We start from the raw sequence: 13,298 nt of genomic DNA on the forward strand, positions 1-13,298 counted from the left end.
GAAACACAGTTGAATGCATTTGCAGACACATACAGGCAGCAATTGTCTCTCTCACAAACACACACACTGACAGATCTGTGGACACACACAGACACCAAAAACAGCAGCAACCAGTACCTCTCTCATCCTGACCAATCAAACGACAGAAAAAATGTCAACACAACACGTTTTTGTGTAGGTGCCCATGCAGCCTCATTGAGCAGCTGAAAAGATAGTGACATCAGGGTTTTTTCTGTGTGTCTGTAAATTCCATCTGTTGTTCCCCTCCATTACACCCTACATATGCTCTTTCCTTTATTTTAACTCATCCCTCCATCCTGACATTTACTCCTCTGCAGGGTCCTACACGGCTCAGGAATTGAGTTCACGCAGATCAAACATCTCTCTGTAGTGCAGTTAGTTGGGAAATGATGCATGTTGAGTTAGAGGGCATCTCTATTTAAATATTACACACATATCAGTTATTTTACACATTATTCCTGACATCCCTTCAACACTTCAAACATGTCTAGGACAAATTGTATTTTTCCCCTCCTTCCTACTTAGCTTTTTCCTGTTTTCTTTATTCTTTCTGTCACCCCTCCAAACACAGATTCAAATCTATTGTGTCAGATATTTTCAGTTTGAAAATATTTATATATAGTTTGAAGCAGCATTTGATAAGATGTCAGAAATTTTGTGGTACGTGTTAAAACTTTGGATGTCTTTTAAGTATTCCCTGCTGACAATACCAATGTGCAACTGTTACTGAAGATAATAAAAAGTAGAATTTTGAAAAAGTTAAAATAAAAATCTAAAAAAATTGACTAGAATAACAACAACCTCTTACTCTCTCCTTTTCTCCATTAACCTTCCATCCACAGAATTGTGTGTCTGCTGAACGATGCTACCAGCTACAGGGTCCAAGAAGCTCAGGTTGAGGTGTGTGTGAGAGACTGCATCAATGACTACAGAGCCCTGTCGCCTAGGCCATTTACCTTTGTGGTAAGGACCATAAAGACACTGCTTTGATGAAACTTCTCCAGTCACTGAGCAAGGGTTCGGTTTGAGAATGGTTGAGAATTTTTTAAATAGATAGTATTTTGTTTGAAAGTCACTAAAGATTAATACTGTTTTTCTTTTGGTCAGCCACAATCAGTTTTAATGGAGGATCACTGTGTCATTAAATTTGTTATATTTTGGGCACAAAAAGGCAACGTTAGAATGTCTGTGGCAGCAGTTAGTGCTTAGAGTTACAGGTGACACCTTCATGAAGAACTACTCTGTGTTCTGTAATTTTCCTTGAATTTGGTTTCCTGTAATTTATGTAACTTACAGTCAGTACTTTGTTTTCAAGCCTTTAACATGTTGTTTGCATTACCTTAGTTACCTTGCCAATATTACCTTATAGACTTGTTTCTATGTCATCTCATTTATGCTTTTTTTGCATAAATCTCCATTGTGTATCATGTCATTGAATTTGTATGAGGCATCTCATCACTGCTTTCTGTCATTTACAAAATGGTCCAAGGGTTTCATTGAAATTACAGATCAAAACAAGGTGACGTAATTGATTAAATCATAATAAAGTTCATAAGCAATAGTATATATTTTGTTTTTATACTATTTAAATGCTGTTTTCCTTGATGAATTTCTTTTTTTTTTATTAGATTTATGAGAATGATGCCTCTGTAATACTGTTTATATTTGCTAAAAAATATGTTTTTTGTCTCTTCTCCAGACTCCATACTTTACCCGTATCCAGCCATCTCAGGGGCCTATTTCTGGTGGCACCCAGGTCACCATCGAGGGAAGCTACCTCAATGCAGGCAGCTACGTGTCTGTCAGCATAGGACTGCAGCCCTGCTACTTCAAAAAGTAAGGAACATTTTTTTGTCAATCTAAATTAAATTTTTATTGTCCCTATAGGGAAATTGGACCATCACAGCAGAGGAGAATAGGATTTAGATAAGAATAAGACTTATTAAGATAATAAAACAAATTCAGAATTATGACTGAAGGTACTGTAGATAATACAGGAAATTAATTAATAAAGATAAAGAAAATATATGCATAAATAAACATGCTCTGTTTAAAGATGTGTCCGTGTGTATTGCAAAAAATGTCATTATCATAAAGATATCACATGCACATGTAAGCATGTAATCAGTGTGTCAGGTTAGGATGTTTTTTTTCTGTGTGTGATCATGAATGCTTGTTGCTTGCAGACACAGCATCTCTTTGTCTGCACTCACACAAGCTTTCCCTAATCTAGTGAATGTAAAAGTCCAAACTATCACCACAGTCGCTTGCATGTCAAATGCATGGATTAGCCTCTCATAGCTAATCTCTATGGAAGCAACCGTATGCTAGCTTTGATGTCACAGCAGTCATTTCTGTGCTGCAGCCTCCTCACAGTAATCCAACAGATTCCACTTCATCACAGCTGTTCGCTCACCTCAACTCTGTCTTTATCTGTCACACCCTAACTGTGTGACTGTGTTTGTGGCATCTTGTGAAGGATGCTGGGGCATGTATTCTTTGTGAATGGGGTTGCTATGGTTACATACAAAGGGACTTGGGAGAGTGGATATTGTAGATTATCTCTCTCCTTTTCTCTCTCTCACACTCTCTCCCTCTCTCTCTGTGACTACCAAGGTATACATAGGCACAATAGAATGTACAACACTACATTAAAGTGTATACACACATATACGCACTACACACACACACACACACACACACACACATATATATACATTGCTCCTGTGAAGTCATGTCCCGAAAAGCAGCCACCACTCAACTGTGCTAAATACATATTAGATAATGTAGCTACTGGGGACTGCACTCAAGACTGAATTGAAAATGTTATTTTGCCTATGGGACATGCAAGCATGGGCACACACACACATATAAAGTATATATACACACACAGGCACATACACAAACTCTTTCCATCCCTCCCCCAGTGTTTGTGACTGGTGGTGTTAATCCTTGTCATTGTACCAATCACAGCAGGTATAAACTTTATTAAACATGACTTCTCTTCTCTGTTTTTGTTTCTACATCCTTCTCTTCATCCCTACACTAAATGCATTACATTTATTCTTCTATAAAATACTGTAAATACTGTAGGGGAGGGGTTACACCAGTCATAATATACAGTTTTATTATTATTTCACATCCTTTGCAAATGTGGACATACAGTATACTACAAAAATGTCATCTTAACAACTCAAGTCTTGATGTAATTTGATGTTAAAAAAAATCCACTTTATAATTTTACTTCTCACTTCATTGCAGTCCTTTATTTTTTATGCTTTTTTAAATGTGATTTAAAATTAAAATGACAACAAGATTTGTCACTGGATATGTAAGAAATCTGTAAAAAAAAAAAAGGTGTAAATGCATTGTGATCGGGATGCAATCACATCTGCCAGACCACCTCCAGATGTGAGATCACCACCTTGAGATCTGTTGTAGAAAAGGTTTCAGTCGTAGTCATCTGGACACTGTTTTCAGAATTAAGACGTTTCGGCTCTACGACTGAAACCTTTTCTACGATAGAACACTCCTGGACGAATGAGGGACTACACCGTCTTATTTTGAATATTGAGTATCTGATCACAATGCAGGCAGAAGATAAAACACTTATTAATACCGGGTGTAAATGCATAGGCCCATGTATCAGATGTCATTATCCACTGTATCCAAATCAATGTTTCCCACAGGATTTTGTGAGATCCCAAGAGGGTCCGAGGGGGAAAATTTTGTACTTTTTGTAATTTCAATCTGTGCACCAATCTGGTGCACTTTGAGAGCAAAATTAAGAGGCTAGATCTATGAAGCTCTAAAGAATGCAATCATAAACACATTCAGGGTTTTGCCTAGGTTTCTGGAGGGCTTAGGTGCTGTGGTTGCAGCGGGGGGGTCGTGTGGTCGTGAGGTTTGGGGGTTCTCCCCCAAGAAAATTTTGTTTATTTGACTATAAACTGTGCATTTTACATAATTTTATACTATTATCATTACAATATTTAAACACACACACATTAAAAAAAACACACAGTTGTAGTTTTTCACATTATACTCAGACATTAGCTGGAAAAAAAGTGAAACAAATGTGTAATGAAGTAAGCGCGATGTCCTGAAGTTATCCTTCACATCTTTGTGAGTGATTGCACTGTGTGCCATAAAAATAATAATTACAAAATAACACTGGTTAAACAAGGCTTATAGTGAAGGGACTTGGACTGCAATTTGCTCATCCTTGCAAAAAGAGGGTGCCACTTACCAGTTGTAGGGGTTAGGATTGTATCTTTATCTTATCCATACTCTTATCGGCCTGGTTATTTATCAATACTCTTACCGGTTCTTCTTCATTACTAAAGAATTTGGATTTTTTTAATTATTATTTTTTTTAAAGAATGAATTCAGAACATGATTCGAATTTATTTATATTTTAAATATAACTAAATATTGTTTCTAGAGCATCAACAGTAAAGTTTACAACAGCAAAGTCAGTATACTCAATAATATCTCACTGAAAACAAATCTAAAATGTCAGTCAAATAAATAATATTCCTGACATCAAAATATGAAGAAAACAGACAGTCAGTATCAGTCCTTCCTCCTGTCATCCTCCCTGTGCTGGTAGAAAGGGGAGTGGCTGGTTTGTCTCAGCCAGTAGCTAAGTTTACAAGAATTTGCCACATGTTAAGATTTGAGGCAAACTAGGATAAACAGTTAGGCTACATACAGACAGCTTTCATTTTAGTTTGTTCATAACAATTCGCTAACAAACGAAACAACTGCAGACAAAGTAGGTGGAAATATCCCTTTTCTACTTTTTCCTCAATTTGTCATCAACTCAAGTAAACCATTACCTTCACTTCACCTGGTGTCTCCACCGCGGCCTCTCTGCTCTGCCATCAGCTGTGTGTGTGTGTGTGTGAGTGTGCGCGTGTACAGCAGGTAATAGGTCTAGGTAGTTAATGGGTAATTAATGGGAAACACTGCTAATACAGATCACATGTTAATACCAGGTGTAAAAGGGGCCAGAGACATTACACACACAATATACATTGTTGCCAATGGCTCACACTCCTGTAATCAAAAGCTTCAACTGTGATTAGCCAACTGTGATTCCTGTGATCCAGCAGGCCAGGTGAGTGGTCATCTCGCAGGACATGACTGGCTTGCTGGTTTGAAGTGCACTGGTCACAATTATTATTAAGAAAATGAGACTAATTGGCTTCCCAGGCTACACACTGGTAATGACAAGCACAATAAAGGTCATTAATATGTCAACGCTTCAGCTTGGACCTCAGTACTTAAGGAATGTCCTGGCAAGAGAAAGTAATCATTGCCTCTTTACTATTATAATTCTGTTTTTAGAGTGGTCATACTCTGCTAGACAGCTTCTTTGTGGGATATTGATGAGTGCCTCCTTTCTGTTCTTCTCTCTGTTGAAGTGTGAAATGTTTTTTTCACTTTCATTCTGCAATCTTAAATCTGCAATATGTATTTGTATCCTAGATCTCTCTATTTATTACCTAAATATATCTTTCAAATATCAGTTCACAACAGTTTCTTATGAGACTGTAGTTTGGATTTTAGCTTTACAGTGTGGCATAGGGCTTTCTGGAAATTTGGCATTTGTCTGAGTTGACATTGATTTTGGCCACCCTCTACAATTAGCTGTCTGTCAAATCCATGTTGGGTATGGGATCACCTTCCTCCAACTTTTCATTTGTCTGTCCATCCAGGAGGAATTCCCGTGAAATAGTGTGCGTTACACCAGCTGGATTAGCACCAGGCAGTGCATCAGTCTTGGTGGACATTGACGACGCTGAGCTCAGAAACCCAGAGGTCAAGTTTAATTACACTGAAGACCCCACTGTCCTGCGGATTGAACCTGACTGGAGCATTGCCAGGTAAGATGTTGTGTTGTGTTATCATTTATTACTCAGTTTTATTAATTTCTTGTATTTAGTCCTTTTATGTTCACAATGCTCATTAGTAGCCCGACCAGGGCTTCTAGACAAACTAGCATGACTCAGTATCTTGTGTTTTGGCAACTTACCATCTCACCAAATAACAGATTTTGGTTGAGAGAGCCTATTTGACTAGCTATAGCAACAAATTGATGTTCCTAAAATGAATCCAAACAGCATAGGAAAGTTCCTGCAGGGAGCTCAATGAATGCACCAAACTAAAAATGTTGTTTCCTACTGGAAATTCTGGAGTGCAGGGTGGATATTCTGAAAGGCTAGTGGCTTGATGAAATCACAATTTGGACCATGACCTTTACACTACTGCTTGTGATGCAGCAGCATTAGCAGGACAAATTTGAGGAAGCATTCTTGAAGCAATCTGAGCAGACTTAAATGCTAGATGAGAGCTCTGACAGCGGGTTTGGAGAGACGTAAATTGACGGTGCCTCTGGAAATTTTTTTATCTGGCTCAAGCAAGACATTTTTAGTGGAGGAAATCATCAGCAGTAGCAGCAGCTTGGCTGATCCGAAAATGGGTAGTGTGAGCTTGTCAGATTAAACAGTCCATTGATTGTTTTAATGTGTAATGTGATTGGTGATTGAAGTGGCAGTTAATACTGATCTGCTGATGGTGTGTAAGACTAAAATTCTCTGTCTGAACTAATGCAACTTTCACTTTGATATTCAGCTTCCACAGAAGCTATTCCACAGCCTATCATGCATAAAGACCCTCCACTGCTCAGCATTGAACATGACAGGAGTATCACTGTGGAGGGCACATACAAACAAAGACTTTCACATTTAAGTAAATTTACTCGCAGGAAGGGCAGACGGATGAACATATTGGTCTTTGTGATGGAGACCTGGGTTAGTATTTAGGGGCCTAGCCCTTACCTAAGTGGCTTTTCTGAAGCCCCATTCAGCCTGGGTTCTATTTCTCTTTGGGAGGTTGGGTGATTTTAATATTGCTTGGACTAATCAGTGATTTTAATACTTCTGGGACTCATATGTGTTTGATTTTCCTCCCACTACCCCGTTATTAATTACAATGCCAATTACCCACTGATTATTGGCACCTGTTGGACCTCCTCTACTTTAAGTCCTGTCTGGATTCAGGATCTTAAACTCTATCTCTTAGAGCTGGATGCTGGCTAGTGAAAAAGGTCAAGATTTTCCTTTTTTGTCTATTACCAACCACCACCTGTGATTTGCCTAAAATTCTGTCCAGATTAATGAGTTTTATTTTTATGTTTATGTTACCCACCTGTCCAATTGGGCCTATCCGATCTAACATATATCAGAACACCTGCTGTAAACTTATTCCTTTCTATATTCCCTCTGTTATTCTGCATTTTTTAAATTCCCTATCTTCTTAATTTATTTCATGATGTTGAAACAGGCAGCTATCTTGCCCTGTCTCCCCACATTTTACCTCCTTCCCTCCTGCTCCTTTCTTTCCTTCTCTGTGTTGCTTTCTTCCCTGTTGTGATTCATCAGTAGATGGTAGCAGATAGATGCAGAGCTTGTTAGAGAAGAGTGTTGATGAATCCTGCCCTGTTCCCTTTGCCCAGTAGGACTGGCCGAGAAGCAGCTGAGGCCCAATCACTGATCCCACATAAAAAAAGATACATGCAGCGTCCCTGATGTTTGGCCTCAGATCTCTCCTCCATCTGGCTGAGAAAACCACAAAACATCACACACACACACACCTCACAAACAGCGACAAAACTGTGATAGACAAAGTTTGTGTGTTGCTTTCAGCTAGTGGAAGCTTTAATTTAGCTGATGCGTTTCAGCCGGTGCCTTCTGTCAGTGTCACATGTTGGTTCATGTCTGCCTCATTGTCTGCCTTTGTGCAAATACAGGCACGCCTGCAGAGCATTATCATTGTGCTTGGGTGATGATAGCAAGAGTGGATGAAAGACAGTGAGAAGTGAAAAGAACAGGGGAGAGAGAGAGAGTACATTGTCATTGTGCTTGGCTGATGATATTCCATTTAGGAAGAAGACAGCACTTCAAAAATAAATCAATGAGGATTGCTCATTTGGGATACTGAGGAAAGATATTTGGGCAGCAGGAGAAGTTAGAGAAGCAATTTTGGACCTAAATATGCAAATCTTCTCCAAAACCGGCTGGGTAAATAAAACAGATGGCCATGGGACTTGCCACTCCTTCAGCAAGTACTGCCAAGGTGCCCTTAAGCAAGGCACTGAATACCCCTACTACCCCAGTGCAGCTGCTTAATGGTAACCATTAGAAAACTGGTTGTACTGGATAGTGGCCATGTCTAAATATACAGTAGATGTTCAGGCAACAAGCAGGCAGCTGCCACAATATCCTGAAAGTGCAAATTTACTTAACCAAAGTCTTTAATTAATTTAATTACAACCATAAAGGTCACACCAGAAAGTGGCACAGCACCACACGTCCTCACAAACTGAATGGTGTACGGACTACTGGCAGGGATATTTGGTGAACTAATGTCGTTGGAGAGCTAAACGATTGACATGCTAGCAACACGGGAACATACTAGCACTAGTCAGTCACAGTAGCTCTCCAAGCTTCTGTACTGTGCCCCCTGGCATTTTGTTCCAAGGATTCTACTATATCATTTCATTCAATAAAGAGTTATTGAAGTGGGGAAAAGAAGCTCTTCATTGCTAGCTAGCTTGTTAGCTCTGTCGCTAATGGGACATTTACTTTACACTGTCTATTCAAAAGATAGTACCAACCTTTGTCTCATAACTGTCTACAAACCATGCCTCTATTGTGGAACATTTTAAACCCCAACAGAGGGTGTAATAAAACATGATGGTGCAACACAGCTAATAGGCTATGATAGCTTCCTCCATTTCTTACTCTCTGGCTCTCTGTCAGCACTGTCAAGACAGCTTGCTATTTGTCAGTGGCGCAATTTTGTGTTTCAAAGTTTACCCAAAATGAACTTGATATATTCAAAACTGGTGTTTTCACATAAGGTAGTGTTATGGTCAACTTACAGGGAAGCTTTTTTTCCCTGCTGTAGAAAAACTGTATCAAAAATATTTGACAGTCGATGAGAGGAGGAAAACAGAGAGAGTGGTAAAACAGGAAGATTGGACAGAGATGGCAAGAGGAGGAGGGAGAGCAGACGGAGAGAAACACTAACAATAGAGGTGGGATTTCCCCAGCTATCGCTGAGAGTTTATCCTGATTGTCTTGCTGTCTGTTCCCTGAAGCATGTACCTGAGCTAAAGAGACTCACTTAGACAAAGAGAGGAGCAACAGGGACAGAGGGACTCAGCACAAATATACATCAAGGAGAGGGGAGTAGGAGAAAGAAGGCAGAGGACAGGCAGTATTATAAGAAGTGCAGCCTGCCTTGTCCCATGTTGCATTTGTGGTAAAAGCAATACCCTGGACCATGTTTACATGAACATTTCTGGCAGCTACAAAGCCCTCCCCCTGCCCCCATTTTGGTCAATCAGACCATATTTCCCTGCTTCTCCTGCCCACTTACTCCCACCTTATTAAAAGGATCAAACCATTAAACACTTACAGTGTGGACAGATGAAGCTATAGCAGCTCTACAGGACTGAGTGCACAGGCACACATTCAGAGATGCTGCCATCCATGAGAACCACATCAACCTTGAGGAATATTCATCAACAGTGACATCATACATCAGCAAATGTGTTGACGATGTGGTGATCACAAAGACAGTAAAATCATTCCCCAACCAAAAAGCCTGGATGAAGGCATGGAGAGGTGAGAGCACTATCCAAAGCCAAAAAAGCTGCCTTTCAGTCAGGTGACAAGGAAGCATACAACACAGCCAGAGCGAGACTGAAAGCTGGCATCAAGGAGGCAAAGCGGAGACATCACAAGAGACTGGAGAGAGACCTCAACACCAACAACACCAAAGATATGTGGCAAGCTGTCCAGACCATCACAGGCTACAAAAGCAGGAGCGCGCCTATCATGTGTGAGTCCACCTTGCCAGATGAGCTTAACACATTCTATGCTCGTTTTGATCTCCTCAACAAAGCTGAGTCAGCTGTCAAGTGTACTCCATCTCCAGAAGATCGGCCACTGTTAGTATCCACAGTGGATGTGAGAAGAATCCTGCTGAGAGTGAATATGAGTAAAGCTGCTGGGCCTGATAACATCCCTGGCTGTGTACTAAGAACATGTGCCAATCAGCTAGTTGATGTCATTACTGACATTTTTAACACATCATCACTGTCACAGGCAAGGGCACAACTTTGGGATGAACACTTGGGGGGTTGAGATCCCCCCCCAGGAAATTTTTCTTTTGCAAACAGGCTTTTAAATGTCTGTTTCGCGAGACATACAAAAACAACATTCTCTACATAACCCAACCAGTGTAGTTGAATAAAAAAAAAAATTGACAATTCTATGGACAACTCTTACATGTCTTTTAGCCTGTTCAACAGCGTTTGCTTGCCACAGCATCTTAACTCTTTGAGGTCATTACCTGGTCACCTGTGCCCCCTCTCCATCTAGTCACACTGCCTGCCATGCTGCTACATTCACCTTCTTGGATCTGATGAAATATAACATACAACTTAGAAATAAAAAGTAGTTATACCTAATATTAGCTAATCGCAACTAGCTAGTAGCTCCAGTAAAAGTAGTCTGATTATATAATGCTAACGTTTGCCTAGCTAGCTTACAGTTCAGCGAACACAATGACACAGGAGAAAATATGACTTTCATTCAATTATTTGATTCATGAGTGGTAGGGCCACAACAGTAGCATACCTCCTGTTAGGAAGAGATTTTTCTCTTTTTGTTGTTGACCAACCAACAACTTAAAATTGTTGGTTGGTCTTTTGTTGCTCCTCTTTTCATTTTGTACTAGTGCAGTGCCCGTTCAAAACGATTGCTTGGCCTCTGGTATTACTGCTTCAACGCATAGAAAAATTAATACTGTTGATTTGAGGTGTGAATGAGTATACACCAAGAACATGAAAGAAACTAACATTCCATTCTACACAGACGTTAACTACTAATAGTGAATCCTTTCTCATTTCAATAGCCTATAGCCTATAGCCTAATGAGAGCTGCATTTAAAAATAAATATACATAACAGAGAGCTTTTTAAAAAATGTGAATCTGAAAATAAAGTCATATCATATCATTCCTCACCTTATAGTTAGATGCATGCTTGCTATTGCTAGCACCGCAGTTACTGCCACTGCTGCTTTAGAAGACTCGGGAGGATGGAGGCAACCAACTCTCACAATACAGGGGAGGGGAGGGGTTGAAAAAATGTTATTCTTTGCTTGTTAATTACATTGAATCGAGAAAACCAACCACTTTATCATGTTTTACAGTTAATATTTTTCATTCATCATTATGATATTTTGGGGGGTTGTACTGGGCGGTTTTGGTTAGTGGGGGGGTTGTAACCCCCCCGTAATTTAGGCATACGGTCACAGGAGATTGTTCCCACCTGCTTCAAGACAACCATCATCGAACCTGGACCAAAGGTCTGCTAGGTCTAGTCTAAACAACTACCGCCCTGTGGCACTCATCTCTATTCTTTTGAAGTGCTTTGAAAAACTGGTTCTCCAGCACATCAAAAACAACATCCCAGCTAGCTTGGACCGTCACCAGTTTGCATACAGAACCAACAGATGCCATCTCCACTGCCCATCTTGCAGAGTGGTGCACAGAGAACAACCTACTTCTCATCGTCAGCAAAACCAAGGAGCTGATTGTTGATTTTAGGAAAAAGGACACACACTCCTGTCTACATCAGTGGAGCTGAGTTGTAGCAAGTGAACAGTTTTACGTTCCTGGGAATCAGCATCACAGAGTCATGGACAGCACACATATCCACGCTGATAAAGAAAGCTCAGAAACAACTGTAAGGAAACTTAAGAAGGCAAAATTCCCGTGCCAAGTTCTTGTTAACTTTTACAGAGGACCAATAGAAAGCAAAACCGCCCAGAACATCATTGGTACCCATCTACTGAACATCAGTGATATTGGAAAGGTGAGGTGCCTGCACAGAACCCAAAGGATACTAAAAGACAATACCCACTCGAGCCACAGCCTGTTTATCCTGCTGCCGTCTGGCAAGCGATACAGAAATATCCGCTGTCATACCACCAGACTACACAGCAGCTTTTTTCCTTAGGCTGTCAGACTTCTCAACTCCACCTCATCCTCCGCACTCCACCATAAATAAATGACATGGAACTTTCTGTTATGCTGGTTTTTCCATTACCATACCACTACCTTGTATAATATATGAATATAAGTAACTGTATATATTGCTTTTATTTTTATTCTATTCTAATTTTAAATATTTGTATATATGTTCTGTGTGTGTAACTTTAATTTCACTGTGCAGCCCTGTGTTGTAGAATGACAAATAAATGTACCTTGAACCTTATTAAAAATCAGTTAATTTGAATGTGGCCTCAGCTCTATTGCTCCTTTGTTGATCAGCCGCCTTCATCTCTCTTATAAAGAACAGTGTAACATAATGGTAGCTCACTTTTGTCTTTTGTTAGCATCTCATGTAGTATATGAGCAAACATAGTTTACAGTATATAACATTCAGGTATTGAAGCACTGCTTATGCAACAATATGTTTTAAAGGACCAGATGGTGCTTTGCATTATAACTTTAGATAAACACGGGCAGCGGCCCAAGTTCAAATTCAGCCCGTGGCTCTTTGCTGCATGTCATTATACACATACAGGCATAAAATCATATATGTGATAAACAGATGTTGTGGAAATAAAGCAAGAATAAAATAGGGAGAATTTGAACACAATTTTAAAATATGTATTATTAATATATAATTAATGATGCTATAACTTAACTTTGTAGTCACTGTGCCTCCCTGTGTGACCTTTATGGCCTGCAGACGTGTTGCTTGGATCAGTTACCTGATCTTGCTGGGAGCACTAGAACTTGTCTCAAATGACAGAAAGTCCACAGGATATGTGGCAGGTCCATCACTTTCACATGGAGGCAATACAGGCAGAGTTGCAGGATTACTCAAAGCCATCCAAGTTATTATGAATCCTGGAAGAATGGTGGATAAGGAATAGGAATAGAGGGACAAAGAACAGGGAGAGCTTTGGCATTTTATAGGGCCAGCTCCCGTAGATATTTTAGGGACTCCACAGTGCCAGGTCAACAAAGGTGATTGGTCAAGATATACCAAGATGTCTGTTTTTAAAATGTTTGAAATTATACTTTGGAGTTAAGCTCCAAAATATTCAGAAACAGCAAAAAGAACAACACAGTAGGAGACAAGTGGCGAGTCATCTACAGAGTAGAGACTTCTGTAATTAAATAGTC

General features: G+C 39.8%; 1 protein-coding gene across 9 annotated transcripts in view; it reads left to right on the top strand.

The window, feature by feature from the left end:
* Positions 1-13,298, top strand: part of LOC122882838 (plexin-A1-like) — a 325,344-nt gene that overhangs the window by 222,837 nt on the left and 89,209 nt on the right. For all 9 annotated transcript variants that reach the window (XR_006379472.1, XR_006379471.1, XM_044210655.1 and 6 more), the window contains 3 exons: positions 864-984; positions 1,721-1,857; positions 5,745-5,912. Coding sequence is in view for 7 of the 9 variants with exons in the window: in XM_044210655.1 (XP_044066590.1) it covers positions 864-984; positions 1,721-1,857; positions 5,745-5,912 (426 nt within the window). In the remaining 2 variants the exon portion in view is untranslated. The remainder of the gene's footprint in view (positions 1-863; positions 985-1,720; positions 1,858-5,744; positions 5,913-13,298) is intronic.

The sequence above is a fragment of the Siniperca chuatsi genome, linkage group LG10 (assembly GCF_020085105.1).
Source record: "Siniperca chuatsi isolate FFG_IHB_CAS linkage group LG10, ASM2008510v1, whole genome shotgun sequence".
In the NCBI taxonomy this organism is placed as follows: Eukaryota; Metazoa; Chordata; class Actinopteri; order Centrarchiformes; family Sinipercidae; genus Siniperca; species Siniperca chuatsi.